The 15,930-nt window shown below is 43.2% G+C and overlaps 1 protein-coding gene across 3 annotated transcripts in view; it reads right to left on the bottom strand.

Annotated features, from left to right (window-relative positions):
• Positions 1-15,930, bottom strand: part of si:ch211-284e20.8 (uncharacterized protein LOC563738 homolog) — a 45,793-nt gene that overhangs the window by 1,387 nt on the left and 28,476 nt on the right. For 2 of the 3 annotated variants that reach the window (XM_041202387.1, XM_041202388.1), the window contains 4 exons: positions 8,226-8,331; positions 7,275-7,432; positions 4,723-4,833; positions 4,449-4,562 (listed from right to left, as the gene is read on the bottom strand). In XM_041202387.1, coding sequence (XP_041058321.1) covers positions 4,449-4,562; positions 4,723-4,833; positions 7,275-7,432; positions 8,226-8,331 — 489 coding nt within the window. The remainder of the gene's footprint in view (positions 1-4,448; positions 4,563-4,722; positions 4,834-7,274; positions 7,433-8,225; positions 8,332-15,930) is intronic. The other variant, XM_041202389.1, reaches the window with a different exon arrangement.

The raw sequence follows: 15,930 nt of genomic DNA, 5'->3' as shown, positions 1-15,930 counted from the left end.
TTATCCATACAATAACTATTGGATCTCCTGTAACATTGCTCAAGATAAGGCATATGATGCATGGTTTCATAACAAGTGCATTATACCATCTAATATATAATGAATTGTTCTGCTGCAGCTGTATTTATGCCATCCTGGCTTTTAAGCTAGAAAATCTACTTGCTAAAATAGAACCTCTGGTGGAGGATGTTCCCCTTGTCGGGCAGACAGGCCTGGGATCAGCCACGCAACGGTCCACCACCCGTGATCGGCCCCGACCACGATTTCACACTGATCGGCCAATTAATGGCCATCCAGTGTGAATCACGTGCTAAAACGCTCAGCGTTGTCTGGGTGGGGAGGGGAGAAGGGTGAGCGTGGAAGTCAGCACGGGTGCGGGGGGAGCACGCAGTGAAAGTTCCCTGAAGGCAGAGAGCTACCTCAGGGAGCTATAGATTTCTAATATTCAAAATAAAGATTTTAAAATTAATATAAATATGTCCCCTCATGTGACTGTCACATGAGCAGGGACATGTTAAAACCGAGGTTTAAAAATTTTTATTTTATTTTTAAATAACATCGGAAACCTCATCCCGCCCGTGGATGAGGTTTCCTCAAAAATCCAAAGGCCATTTGGCCTATTTGCCTGCCCACCAACTGTAAGGTTGGACGAGCATGGAAAATTTCAGTTTAGTTAATCTATTAATGGTCTTAACAGCCCTCTTAATTGTTGGTGGGCATGCTGCCAATGCTGCCAACACCCACCTGCGCACGCTGACTGAAATATCACGCGAGTGCACGATGATGTTGGGACACTTACCTGACATCATTGCGCACTATCTCACGCTCATGCATGTCAGGCGCGCACCTGCATGCCAAGCTGAAAATCCAGCCCCTGGATATTAATTGGAGGTTAATTGTTGATGGTGAGGAAAGTTTGAAATTTACAAAACGCTTGTAAATTTGCAGTTCCAGGTCAGCGGAAACCAGTAAGTATTGAACTGCTATTTTTATCAATCTACTACTCAAAGAGAATCCCTCGCTGTATCTTTGAACTATGAACACTGATCATAGATAGTGGCTCATAATCTCATCATAATCTAGGTCAGGGATGCTATTGCTGAGTAATCGACAGGTGCAGTGAATAGTTTTCACCATTACAGTGCAATTACCTCGTATACTTTATCATCTCAACCACTCACCACACACTGCAATAACAAAGTAAATAGCATCTCTTTAAAGTCCAAAGTACAAATCAGACAGCACATAATCTTAGAGTCATTTACGGCACTGTAGGACCAGCAAGTACATGCTGGCACCCCATGGAGCAATCCAATCAGTCCCACACCCACTTGATCCTTGTAGCCCTGAAAGTTTACTTCCTTCATGTGCCCATTCAATTTTCTTTTGAAATTATTAATTGTTTCCACTTTCACCACCCTCGTGGGCAGTGAGTTCTGTGTAAAAAGGGATAGGTTCTGTAATTCTGCCCTTTCATCTAAATATGGTGACCGTTTCAGCATTCCTTCCTTAAGCATGGTAAATACACATTTTGAAAGTCAGGAGGGCAACTAAAGAAAGAAAAAGGACTTGCATTTATATAGAATAATTCACCACTTCAGGACAGTTCAATTACTCGTACATTGATTATAACAACTACTTGTATTTATATAGCACCTTTAATGTAGTAGAACGGCATAAGGTAGTTCACAGGGGCATTATCAAACAAAATGTAACATGGAGTTATAGAAGGTTATATTAGACCCAATAGCCAAAAACTTGTTCAAAGAGACAGCTTTTAAGGACCATCTTAAAGGAGGAAACAGAGGTAGGAGATTTAGGTTTAGGGAGGGATGCTGGAGCTTAGGACCTTGACAGATGACGTCACTGCTGCCAATGGTGGAGTAATTAAAATCAGGAATGTTCCAAGAGACGAGAATTGGAGGTGCTAAGATGTCTCGAATGCGGTAGGGCTGGATGAGGTTACAAGAGGGAGGGAGGCCATTGAGGGGTTCAAACATAAGAATGAGAATTTTAAAATCAATGCATAGCTGGACCGGTAGCTAATGTAGATCACTAAGCACTGGGATGAATGGAACTTGGGTATGTTTGAATTATCGAGCATGTAGATACCATGAAACATTGTCTCAAATGATATTTTTACAATATAAGTACATTCTCCACAACTTATAGTATACTTTCAGCTGTCTAGGCCCTAAGCTCTGGAATTCCCACGCTAAACCTCTCCACCTCTCGCTCCTCTTTTAAGATGCTCCTTAAAACCTGCCTCTTTGACAAGCCTTTTCCATTTGCCCTAATATTGCCTTATGTGGCTCGGTGTCAAATTTTGCTTCATAATGCTCCCTTGAAGAACCTTAAGGCATTTTATTATATTAAAGGTGCTGCATAAATATAAGTTATGTGTTAGTGCAAAGCCAATTTGATCATTGTATGTGATGAATGGTTTCTCACCATAACTTGTTAAACACGTGTGCAGTAGAAGGAAGTGAAGTATTAATGATTTTTAAAAATATATTAAAAGGATTTGATAGGCTAGATATATTTCCTGAACATCAAGAGAACATAATCTTAAAAATAGAGCTAGGCCATTGTCATGAAAGTATAATAATTCTATAATATTGTGATTTATTCTAAAATTAGGTTAATAGTGGGAGTTTGGATAGTTTCTCTGTGTGTGTATGTGTGTGTGTGTGCGCAGGGGGGATTTAATTGAATTGCAAACAGCTTGTCTGGAGGCTTTAATTCATTAGAAGAAGCTAGGTTGGAAATGCTAAATACATAAACATGGCTGAAGTTTTAGAATGTGAGGTGAGGAGAATTTGCATTTTAGATAAATTAGGGTGATTTGAATTTCAAAGAGATGGTAGGATGTTACACCTAGCCAAGAAGCTAAGCCAACAATGTGTTTATTTTTCCCAAAGGTTACTGATAGTATTAACACCATGAAAAGATTTATATTATAAAAAGATAAAGTTCCAAAGACATATGGGAGCAATGGAATTTGCATTAAAATGGAGAAACATATAAAGAAGAAGAGGCTATGTGTCAGAGAGGAAGGCATTACAAAATCTACCAGAAGTTTGAAAAGCCTCCAGTATTTGTGCATTAAGGCTGCTGTCCACGGAAACTGAAGCTGGGAAAAGCCACTTTGAATTCTACTGTCCAGGGTATTGTGTTTGACTTGCCGGGATCTGTTTAAATCTATTTTTTACCATTGCCTTAATGGGGATGTAACTGGAAGCCCAATTAATTAGGGGTTTTAGAGGCTTTTATAGTACTAATTTATAGACCTATGCCTGTGCTTGAAATCTTTTCTTTTGTTAATAAGTGTTTAATTTAGTTTTGTAAAATATCTCTAGATTCTTGGTGGACTTATTACTACTGAATTCAGAGCACGCATCTTGAAATAAAATACAAATTGCAAAATCGTTTCCCTCGTGGATTTGATCCATCTAGCGCATATCATCTGCTGTGTCATAACACACTGCAGAGAGGAAATGAAGAGAACTATGTTCACTTTCTTCCATATCCACGTCAGCTCTTAAAAGTACTGAATATCAATTGCCAAGTAGTAGCACAGCAATGGTGTTGTCTATTATAGCATAAAGTGTGGGAACACATTCTGCAAGAGGTCAATCCTGACATCTTGGAAAGTCTACTGATCATTGGGGAAATAGAGGCCTCCATGAGGTTTAGGCATTTCTGGAAAAAATTAAAGATCTTGTTGATCTCCTGCACAAATTCATCTGGAATGAGGAGAAGGGCCCACAGAGCCTAAAGGATCCCGTCATCATCAAGCTATACAAGAATAGAGAAAAATCTCACTGTAGAAATTACTGGGGCATCTCATTTCTATCTATAGCTGGGAAAATTCAGAATTCAATTCTTCTCCATTGCTTGCTCCTGAATATAGTGGACAGATGGTTTCAGGGCTGCAGCTAGTGGGGGATGTGGTGTATATCACAGCCAAGCCTGATCCTATCCTTAGATAAAAGCAAAATACAGCGGAAGCTAGAAATCTGAAACAAAAATGAAAATAGCTGGAAAAACTCAGCAGGTCTGACAACATCTGCAGAGAGGAGTACAGTTAACGTTTCAAGTCCATATGACTCTTCAACAGAACTGAAAAAGAGATGATGACTTCATCATCATCTGATCCTATCCTTATTCACTGTTGAGAAAAGCACACTTCCAGAAGGATTACTGGACAATGATCAGGAATGCAAACCCAAGCCAATTGCCCACTCAAACCAAGGATTGCAAAGTCCAACTGTAGAGTCCCCACCAACACCCTATTAAGATCAGCTAACTGAACACAAACTGGGGATCGAACTTAGGATTCTCCAGGTCCACATGGTTCTGAATATTTTAACCAGCTGAGCCACTGGATGTAACTTTAAGGTAAATACATAAGTATGATATATTGCATTGAATAGATTAGTACTTACCGTGACATCAATTGCATGCACTGTCCAGTCTTGCGTCACATTGCACCTTAATCTGTGGTATAATAGTTCTCCAAAGATGTCATAGTTTTGCTTAGTTAAACAGATAGCAGAGCCCTACACAGAATAAATATGTCATATCAAACGTTGATGCTGATTGGAGGTCTTAAAGTTAACTGCTACTGGATGTAGCCAAATTCTCTTTAAAATAGCGATCCATGTTATCTGACACAAAATTCAGTAAACAATAATTCAACCCACAGGGTAGGCTACTTACTGCTGTTGCAGGAATCTTTGGTCCACACATGTCTTGTGCTGTGTCATTATTGTTCAGACAGGTGGTTTCAATAAGTGTAAAATTCAAAGTAATTATCTCTCCTGCAGAAGTCTATGAATACAAAAGTGCAGAAGTGAAATATGTTTCAAAAATCATTATTGAAATATCATTCACTGTAGTGTAATACCTGTTCATGTGATTGTTTTCCCATTACTGCATGAACATTTTAAAAGATAAATACCTTGCACTTTGCTTCTTCTTTGAGTTTTGGACTGTTTGCTGCTGCATTACATTGTCAGATAAGCTTACAACTAGTTAGAAGAGGTTATTGATTTCAATAAATTGTCATTTGAAATCAAATATCTACGCAGCTCTGAAATCTACATGTCATGAAAGCCAACATGATGTCAGAGTAAGAGCGACCCACAACCTATAACTAACTACAGACATATTGAACTGTTTAAAGAAGATCTGTTTTTTTTAATGCAAGAGAATACACTGATCAAAATATGGCTGATACTGTAAATGAACCCTTCTGGAAAATTCCTATGTGGATTATACTGATAGAGGTGTCGCGATCCACTTGAAACAGAGACACTTGAGAGGAAGGCATATAAAATGCAAAAAGGCTGGACTTTTAAATCATTGTGTTTCTGTGAAGACAATGGAAATTGTCCCTACAGCTAGTTACATCCCATCAGACATCCAAAAACCATCTCCTGTTGATTTATATCTCAAAATATGTCAAAATGTTTCTGAGATGAAAGTGAAATGGACTCTGGATGCAAGGCATGTCAATTTCCCTCCTGGGAACACATCAAGAAATGAGTTTAAAACTGGACCTGAAGGCCAGTGTTGAGCGGAGCAGAAGAACAACAACAAAGAAGCAAGAAGGGCACCTCTCTCTGTGTGTCGCTCTCTCTCTCTCTTGCTGGAAATAAATGTCTTTAAGACAAAGAGAGAGAAGTAAGAAGAAACATTAGTTTTCCACGAATACTGCTGGAGGAAAGCAGGATCTCTCTCTTGCTGAAGGCAAGTGTGTTTTAGCAGAGACAGACAGCAAGCAGGAAGGGACAGGACAGCCTCCTCGGTCATTCCTGCAGAGACAAGCAGGTCATCTTCCCCTCTGAGTGAGGACAAGCCAACAATTGTCTCCAACAGACTGCAAAACTGCCAAAGTCAGCTCCAGAGTTCTACTGAAATTACCTAATGGCCACAACATCCCACTATATATGCCTCACGGACAAGCCAAAGACTTATTCATATATTCTTTTTAACTTTTATTTGGACTCTTCACTTTCTTCTCTGATCTGTGTGAATACGTGTTGTGTCTTTTATTATTTTTCCTCAGGCTTTAGTGATTAATACACTTACTCTTTCTATGATTCAGGAAAACCTGGTTTGATTAGATCCTTGTTAAAAGAAATACATTCAGACTGGAAAAACGTATCCATGGCGGGGAAAGAACTTAAAACAAATCTTTGTTGTGACCAACCGAGGAGACTGAAAATGAGAGCCAGCTCATTTCTTCTCACCAGCTTGTAACATACTGTATAAATAAAATTGGTGTCCCTTGCCCTCTGGTTCAGTGAGTAAATACACTGCGCACTCTAGTACTGAGCCATGCAAACATTGAAGGTTCAGACTGAATCCTTGCTCTGCATTGAGTTAACAGAGCTCACCTGGATGCTGGCCATAGAATAGGCAAGGGGAAAATAGATATTGTTCTTGTTTCTGATTGAAGAGCTGATGATGATGGTACTGTATGTGGGTGGACCTCTAATCAGGACAAGAGCAGGCTTAGCTGTGATGCTCCACATGATGACCTACCAATGCGCAGTGACAAGGTTCATGCATGAATAGCGGTGAGATTCTGACGCCAGTGGAGCCTTATCCGTTCAGAAGATCTACGATGGCTTTACTTAATCACTAAGGAAATTATTTCCTTTTTCTTGTAATAGTTTTCCTGCTTCTCCTCAATTTTCTGGTTTTCTAGATGTCTACTTGTGTTCCTAAAGCTCTTGTGATATCTAATGGAATGGACTGGCATAAGTTATATTACAAAGTCTCCTATGACAATGTTCATGGTAAGTCAAGGATATGCTGTTTGCTAATAACAAGGTCCATACATCAAATACTATATGTGATTTATATAATGGAAGTGTGTTTACATTTTTGTCCATTTCGTAATAGATGTAAAAAGGCTACACTTTTTATGGGATACAGCTAACCATTAGCGTTTAAAAACAATAAAGCTGGTAAATCCTATGTAATGGGAACAACTTCCTTTAAAGTGTGATTAACTATTGATTACATACAGTTTGGCCATTAAAGTTTGCTGAGTGTTTTTGAATTTCTATATAAAACAACTATGTCGCCAGCACTGTAAGTATCTTTACATCCGAGGGTCTTATTATTAAAATAACAATCTAATGATCTTGTTGGGGAATTGCACTGCTTATTTTGAAGCTCATTTACACAGTCAGATTAAGGTTCAATGATCTGTAAGTCAATGATAAAGTGAAAGTCAAACACACAGCCACATGGTTTACCTCATGTTCTGCTGAAAGAACTCGAGCCAAAGCAAATTTGTAAAGCTGCCCGCTGTTGTCATTGAATTTAGAAATGGCATGCTCTACAGTCCTGTGTACTCTGGGGTCATTAGTCTTCAAGGGCAATCGGCAACCAACGCATGACAACCCATCAACATCTAGAAAACAATACCCTTATTAGGAGATTATTGATAATGTTGAAAAAAAAAGTAATAATTTTTCACTTCTTAAAAGCACAGCATTATGGAACAGGGTCTTGTGGCCTGCATGTGACTCCAGACCCATAGCAATGTGGTTGAGTCCTAACTGCCCTCTAAAGGCCTAGCAAGCCACTCAGCTTAAGGTAAATTAGGAATGGGCATACACTATGATGTTAGATAGTCAGATGCAAGTATTACATGCATTTTGCATATCATGTGTGTGATGGAAGTGCCAGGGCACACATTTATTTATTGTATAGATCCTCATATATTACTGTATGATTTCAGTACTGCCATTTTCTCACTCAGAAGGGGAGGCAGTGGCATAGTGGTGTTGTCACTGGACTGGTATTCCAGAGACTCAGGGTAATGCCCTGGGGACCTGGGTCCAAATCCCACCACAGCAGATAGTGACATTTGAGTTCAATAAAAATCTGGAATTAAAAGTCTGACGCTGACCATGAAACCATTGCTGATTGTTGTAAAAACCCATCTGGTTCACCAACAAAGGAAATCTGCTGTCCTTACCTGGTCTGGTCTACAGGCCCACATCAATGTGGTTGACTCTTAATTGCCCTCTGAACAAGGGCAATAAATGCTGGCCATGAAATCCCATGAACAAGTTTTTAAAAATCTCTCATTTGAACCTAGAAGAGGGTGGCTGAATTTTCTAATTATAAATAAAGTAAACAAGAAAATAAATAAGTAAAGTAAACAAAAGGAAAAAGATTTCTTTATAGCTGTGTGTTACCTTCATCCACAATCAGCTGGAAGAGCTGACATTTGGGTAATCCTATCAGATGACCTTTAGTTTTGCCAATTGGAAATAGAACTTCTGCAGAGCAGTGTCCCAGCACCTTGGGGATGTACAGAACACAGCATTACATGGATATTACAACAGGAAAACTGGCTGCTCAGCTGAACCAGACTGTTAATCATCCTGTGCACAAATAGTTGCCTTTCTGGAAACTGTAGCATATTCATGTTTTGTCAAAAAGTAACATTTTTTTAAAAAATCATCTTTAGGAAAAATATTGCTAAAGCTTCATATAAAATCTACCATCTCTATTCTGTGACAACAATGCTTCTGAAGAATAGCATATAATAGCTGGTCAAGCCCTTCACACAAATACCTGTCCCACTGGAGCTGGTGTAACAACCTATCTTGAGAGGCCAATCGTCAGTAGAAGTGTGACGTGGTAACTTCTTTGCAGATTATGGTTAAACGGGAATCAGCAGTTGGACAAAGGGCAGCTCTCAGGCAGCCTAACCTCCCAGACATGCCATCAATTTCCTCCTCAGATTAGGGGAACTGACACCGGCAAGCCAGCTGGTTTCAGGAGTGCTCCAGGGGCGAAATAATTAAAATAATTGACACAATGGTCCATGGGAACCTATGTGCCAGCAGCAAAATAATTCAGAAAAATGAGGCACAAGTACTGTAACCCAAAAAAATATTTAGTGAATCTTCTTACTGATCCTTTAAATGTATTTAATTACAAAACAGCAGGTAGCAACTCTGGATACAAAAACTATACAGCTGTGTTTGGGAAGCAGTGTGCTCTTGCATGAAGGTGGCAAAAAAGATGGTGGGATTAATTTGAATACCTCAGGTCAGTGTCTTCTGCAACTACCTCCTGTGGTAAAAAGATGAAGACCAAACATTACAGGGCTCTGTGCCTTTTGCTATGTTGGATCCCCTGGTGCATACAAGGTATTCATGCAAATACACCTGATAGAATTTGATCCAGGTGACATGGGGGAGGGGGGTGGGGAGGGGGAGGGGGGGGCCCAGCTGTCACACCTGGAAGTTGGCGGGATTCCCAAGTGAGTCGGAAGGGGCCAGCTGACCACAATTACACAGCAGCCGTCCAATGAGGGCCTGTCCAATTATGTAGTGGTGATGGCCTTTATCCCGCTCCTGCCTGATAATGGTGCCTCTAATGCCTGGTGCCTGCAACGTTTTGAACTCCTTCTGTCCTCCTGTGGAAAGCAGCTGCAAAATGGCTGACCATCCGCCTCAGACAGCCACCTCACTTCAACAGCACAACCTTCCACTGTTCGGGGATCTGACAGTTCCACATTCACCACTCGTTTAATCCCAAAAAGCGTATTTAATTGTGTTCATGCAAATGTCTCTTAATTGCCTTCTTAATCGCCTTCCTCCCACATTCAAGCAGGTTTGTCACCTCACCAGCTTCCTGCTGGCAGTTTAATTCCATCATCAGGTTCCACCATCAGGATTTTGACTCTTCCACACCCACCTGATTCTGTGGCCCCTCCCATCATGAATCCCACTTTAGGTCAGATTGCATTAAATTCTGCCTAGAGTGTCTTAACTCACAGAGTATGGAAACAAATTTTCTTGCCAGCACAACAGACGAGTTAACTCATCCATCAGTAGCGTTTCTAATTATACCTCATTTTGACAATGGTACAATAATGTCTATTTTAAAACATTACTCTTGTTTAGCTGAAGAAAACCTTTGGCGATAGTTTCCTGTCAGATGGTATTTTTTTTTAATTTTAATGTGGAATTCACCTCCAAAGTGGATTGGGGGAGTCATCAAGGAATCAAGGGCGGAAGGAACAGATGAATAAGATTTTCTTAAAGTTAGTTTAATGGAAAAGAGTTTAAGGAATGAAAAGAACAAGGTACATTAGTTAGGAATAATCTTTTTTTATTCATTTGTGAGTAATGGACTTCGCTGGCTGGACCAGCATTTATTGCCCATCCCTAGTTGCCCTTGAGAACGTGGTGGTGAGCTACCTTCTTGAACCGCTGCAGTCCATGTGGTGTAGGTACATCCACAGTGCTGTTACGAAGGGAGTTCCAGGATTTTGACCCAGTGACAGTGGAGGAACAGTGATATCATTCCAAAGTCAGGATGATGTGTGACTTGGAAGGGAAGGCAGGCAATGGTGTTCCCATACATCTGCTGCACTAGGTGGTAGAGGTTGTGGGTTTTGAAGGCTTCAGGCCTCTATGGTGGGCAGGCATCCTTAACATTTTCCTGGTCTTGTGGGCATCTGTCGTTATAACGGTCATTAGAGAAAATCCCTTTTTGATACCAGAAAGTCTAACAAAGTTAATATTGGAGGTTCCTTGCGAGCACAACGTTACATGACTCTATGTGCACCCCACATGAATATTCAGTGCCAATGCTTCTATTGTTTTAGGTGATTGTATTGGTTTAATATTCTAGTAACAAAGTTACTCCCAATACTTGAACATTATAGAAACATGGGCTTTCTTTCAGTGTGTGAGTTGAAAAGTTAAAAGTGATAATTGCGTGAGAAAACCTGGACTAACTGGTTACCCAGTGATTAATTGCATGAATGCTGTGTGCTTGTACTGGGTCGTCAAGGGCGGTGCCTTCCTTTGCGTTCAGGAGGAATCACATTTGGAACAGTATTTTCCTTATCCCCCGATGGCTGCAGCAACATATAAAGAATAATTCAGCATTTAAGGGCAGGATTTTCCAGTTTTGAAACTAAGTGCCATGGCGGGCGGGTTTTGTGAAGCATTTCCCGCTGGCCGGAGTGGTAAGGGGTACTCGCATCAAATTCCGTGCTTGGAACCTTGTTAATTATGCACAGGTGAGTGTCTCTCCGAATCGCCTGGTGGGTCGGGAGCTGATTCATCAGCCCTGCTGTTACCTGATGGGGTCGAAGGTCCCAGCGCCATATTTAAACACCCCAGCCCAGTTGTCTCCAGGAGACCCTTAGAGCAGTCTGGCGACCAGATGAAGAAGGCTGCACTCGGCTTCTACCCCAACCAGGGCCTTGATCTGAGAAGTGCAGCAGCTTAGACATATGCTTCATTCCAGGGATGACTCTAAGAAGCACACCAGCCTCACCTCTCCAGCCTGGGAGGCCATAGCAGAGGAGGTTAGCGTGACTGGCCACACCACCTGCAACTCCATCCAGTGCAGGATGAGGATGAATGATCTCATCTCCTCCACCAGGGTAAGTCATCCTTCAAATCCCTGAAATATCAAAATCGCATTGCGGCATCACATACTCAAAGGGCTACTCTCTTCAGAGATCTCACACAACACATATTACCACTGACTACCTCTCAGAAACTTTCACATCACCCCGTCTACCTCAACTATCATGCCTCAACTATCATGCCTCAACTATCATGCCTCAACTATCATGCCTCAACTATCATGCTGCTCATACTCCGTCCTCAGCCCCTTCTGGGGAGGGCTCACCACTCATGCATGTTTCCCAAGCTAATTCCATCCCTTCTCATCACATTCCTTTCGTTTATCTTCATCCATGGCAAGCTGGCCCACGACAGACGAGAAAGATCACAGACCATGGGAGGGATGCCTGACATCATAATCCTCACCAAGTTTAAGAAGGATGCTGCCGAGCTGGCTGAGGAGGACAGGGATCGTTCCTGTGGAGAAGGGGAGATCTCAGCAACCTAGTACGGATGATACCTCCATGAGTTCATCACATCCTGACATTAACAGTGAGTGACATGCAATGTTGTAATCTGCCTGTTCATGAACTAAAACTCTCTCCTCTCTCTCATGGGCACCAGCAGATCTTGGCAGACGAGGGGGGCCAACATAAGCCCCAACCCCCAGACCACCTTGGAGAGGAAGCTGAGTAAGCCACTGAGGAAAAACCGTCATTGCGCTCACCTGTACCATCCACCAGCGCAGAGACAAACTCCTCGGTAGCTCATAACTCTAGATTAGGCTTAGGGTCACCTCACTGACAGGACCCCGCAGCATGTGGAGGCAGGGACAGAGCAGCTCTCTGGAACATGGAGGTCTGCTGGGGACCAGACGCCCACTGAGTCCGAGCCAGATGGGGAGTCTCTGTGAGTGGCTGCTAAAACAATGCTGGAGATGCAACGGGGTCGGAACATCAGGCAGAGATGCGACAGTCATTCAGCAGACTGGAGCGAAGGATAGAGGAGTCTGTCCGTATTCTGTCTGCCGTCATGGCTCCAACATGCAAGTGCCTCAAGGTCACCTTGGGAAGGTTGGCAACCACCATGGAGACCTTGGTCCAGCAGGTTTTGCCGTGTTTGCACTCAGCCCTGGATTCCATGGTCACACACACTGGTGGGCACGATCAGTGACTAGGTGAAAAGGGGACGAGGTACCTTGACCTCCCTCCAAGTGCCCCTTCCGGTCAAGGAGTCAGGGAGCGGCCTTGGGCACCCACAGGGAGGATGAGCATCAGCCGGATGCCCTGCCGGGGCCTCCACTTAGGACACTGCAAGGGTGTCCAGCCACTCTGAATCCCCCCTGCCTGTGACCCCCCATCCACTCCAGGTAGTCAGGCCAAGGGGGGTGATTCTGCCTCTGAGCAGGAGACCTTTATCAGGCCGGGACCCTCCAGGTCTTGGGTCACCACAGGACAGCTGCCAAAGTCATCACAGGCATCAGGATGTAGCAGTCAGTAGGCTGCCTCTAACCCTGCTGCAGATGTAGTGGTTGCACCCAGGTGTAGTGTGGGGTAGGAAAATTAAGAAATATTGAAATCACATTTGGGTCACGGGTGCGCAACCACCGTAAAAAGATCACACTTTTGTTAATACATTTGATGCTAATGTGAATAACTTGGTTGAGTGAAGGAGTGATTAGGTACATATGAATCCTCTTATTTCAAGATTTAGCCATCCTCCCACTCAGCTATAGTCTCCCTCTGTGAGATTCACATTCATGTGATGTTAACCTCACTGAAGATAGTTTGAGTGATGTCATGGAGCTGTGTTAAAATCTTTATTGCAAGTATGTGCTTAATGTGTTTGTAACTCTTTTTTCCTCATGACACACTATTGTACGCGGGTAGTTCAGCAGCCTTAAGGGATTCGCAGCAGTTGTGTCTCTTCGGTGGTAGCACCAAAGGAAAAGACGACGATGGGAGGATGAGGTCCCCAATCATGTCCTCATCTTAATGGTTGCTGTAGTTTCTCATTAACGTGGCGACGACTGCATCAAGTAAGTTGCTACAGCGTTCTTACTGTTGTGTCGACTCCCACTTCCCAGAGTGACCACATACAGGGGGCACTGCTGACTTTCTTAAGAGATCATGGCCCGGTGAATCATGAGGCTGGAAAATGCAAGTCTGAATGCTGAACTAGCTCTAATGTGACTGGTTGGTCATCCCTTTCAATGCAATGAAATGGCATTATGGCCAGGAGAAATGTGGCCAGCCCCCTTTGCCTTCACTTCACTCCCCCTGGAACCTGGTAACAAAGTGGCATGGGCATGTCTTCCACATCTTGCTTCATCAATGGCATCGTCTCATGGAAGCTGATCCTCATCACCCTCTTCAGGATCCTGGCCCTCCTGCTCTTCATCCTCTGGGGAGCTCTCATCCTCCTCCATTTCTACCTCAGGCAACGGATCACCCCTTTGAAGCATAGGTTGTGAAGGATGCAAAACAAAACGATCCAGTGGGAGACTCTGTCTGGACAGTACTGCAGATCTCCACCGAAATGATCTAAACATTGGAAGCGCATGTTCAAGATGCCAATGGTCTGCTCGATTATGTACCATGTGGAGCTATGCTCCAGGTTGTACCTCTCCCCCAAGGCACTCTAAGGCTGATGCACAGGTGTCATGAGCCATCATTTGAGTGGGTACCCTTATCCCCCAAGCTGAAGCCCTATAGACATTCAGGCCCTTTGAATGTGTGAGGCACTTGGGAATGACTCAGGACGTATGAGTCATGGCAACTCGTAGGGTATCTGGCACAAACATGCATTATATACTTCTGATGGTTGCATAACTAGTTGAACATTGATGGACTGAAAGCCTTTAAGGTTAATAAGCATCAGGGGCTGCTGCCATGGAGCCCTTAAAGCCACATGGGTGCAGTCGATTGCATCTTACACTCTTGGGAAGCCTGAGATAGCTGTAAGCCTGTTGAATCTCGCAGCCTGGCTATCTTCATCAAGTGTAATCCTCACATAGTGATGTGCCTTGCTGTAGAGGGCATCTGTGAGCTCCTTGATGCATCTATGTATGGCAGACTATGAGATGCTGCACAGGTCCTCGTGGATCCCTGGAACAATCCGCAGGCAAAGAAATTGAGTGTGGCAATCACCTTCAAGACAGGGGATAGCTTCCCACTCCACGGGGCATTAGTTCTTCACAAAGAATGTGGCAGATGTGATCCACCAAAGCTTGGGACAAGTGAAGATGTGTGCAGCATTGACTCTCACTCATTTGCAAATAGGAGAGTTTTCTTCAGTAGACCCTTGGTCTAGCGAGTCGCCTCCGCAGTCTGAGTCTGTCCTCCTGATCCTCATGTTCTTGCTGTGGTTTCCTCACATCTTGGACCTCAGGCGGGGCCTCCTCCTGAAGCTGTGCTTGGTGTCACCTAACCCTTCTTCTCCTCCTCCATTCTATCATAACCCTCAAAAAGGCAGCATTGAGCCCTGGATCCATAATTGTTTGGTCCTTTTCTCTGAAATGATATATTGAATAGATTAATGAATAACGGGTGAAAATAGTGAAGCTCACAATCTTAAACTAATAGCAACTTTAATGGTCTATAATGGCTTCTGCCCTATTAGCCTCGTTGCTGATGCAGCCGTGTATCTGAGGTGCTAACAGGCACATCAAGGTGACCAAGATGCCATCCCTGAGACTTAACATCTGAATCACACAGTGGTTGGGGAAGATTTGAATGACATGCGCGACCTGACCTAGCTCAGTGCTCCAATCTCAGATCTGGCATACTAATTAACAATATGTTACTCGTGATTAATAACTTGATGCCCTTTGGCATGTTATGGAAGCCAATTCTGTAAAGCACATGAAAGTCCTCCACTGATGGGATGCCATATATGCAGCATACGTGCCTCCTTAACAGTCGCCTGCATTCCCGAATTTCCCATTCCTCTATGTTAATGTTGAAATGCAGCAACTGTGATGTTAAGGCAGTGACAACTACATTTCCCTATTACAGAGTGGCAAAAGGCATGAGTTCCAATGGCTAGCTTTTCAAGGAGGTCTTCCTCCTTTCTCTCAGCTCTGACTCAATTTTAATCCTGTGGCACCAAGTTAGAGGGCATCCCAAGATAGGGCCCCTTAGTCCAGCAGTGTGCTCCTCCCAGACAGCCTCAGACTCCTCCCATCGGAATCACCTCTAATTTCGACTAACAACTGCTCCATTAGTTCGAGAATGCAAGATGGTGCTTCTGCACTGATACTCGGAGACCAGCTTCAATCCTCCCTCTCTCACTGTCCGTGTCCCAGAAATTTACCTGGAACCTCACAATGTGAAGGTAGAGCTCCCTCCTGTTATTCTCTAGCCTTCCCCAGTAATACTGGATCCCATTGTTGTTGTGGTCAACATTTCCACCCTCCCCTCAAGCCCATCACTGTTGACATACGCATGCCCATGTGGACCTCATTCCTCTCCATCCAGAGGCTGTGTGCACCATCACCTACAGAGGAACACCCTCCCCCATG

The sequence above is a fragment of the Carcharodon carcharias genome, chromosome 13 (genome assembly GCF_017639515.1).
Source record: "Carcharodon carcharias isolate sCarCar2 chromosome 13, sCarCar2.pri, whole genome shotgun sequence".
Lineage (NCBI taxonomy): Eukaryota > Metazoa > Chordata > Chondrichthyes > Lamniformes > Lamnidae > Carcharodon > Carcharodon carcharias.
Note: the sequence above shows the minus strand (reverse complement) of the source record. Positions and strands in the feature narration are given on the sequence as shown.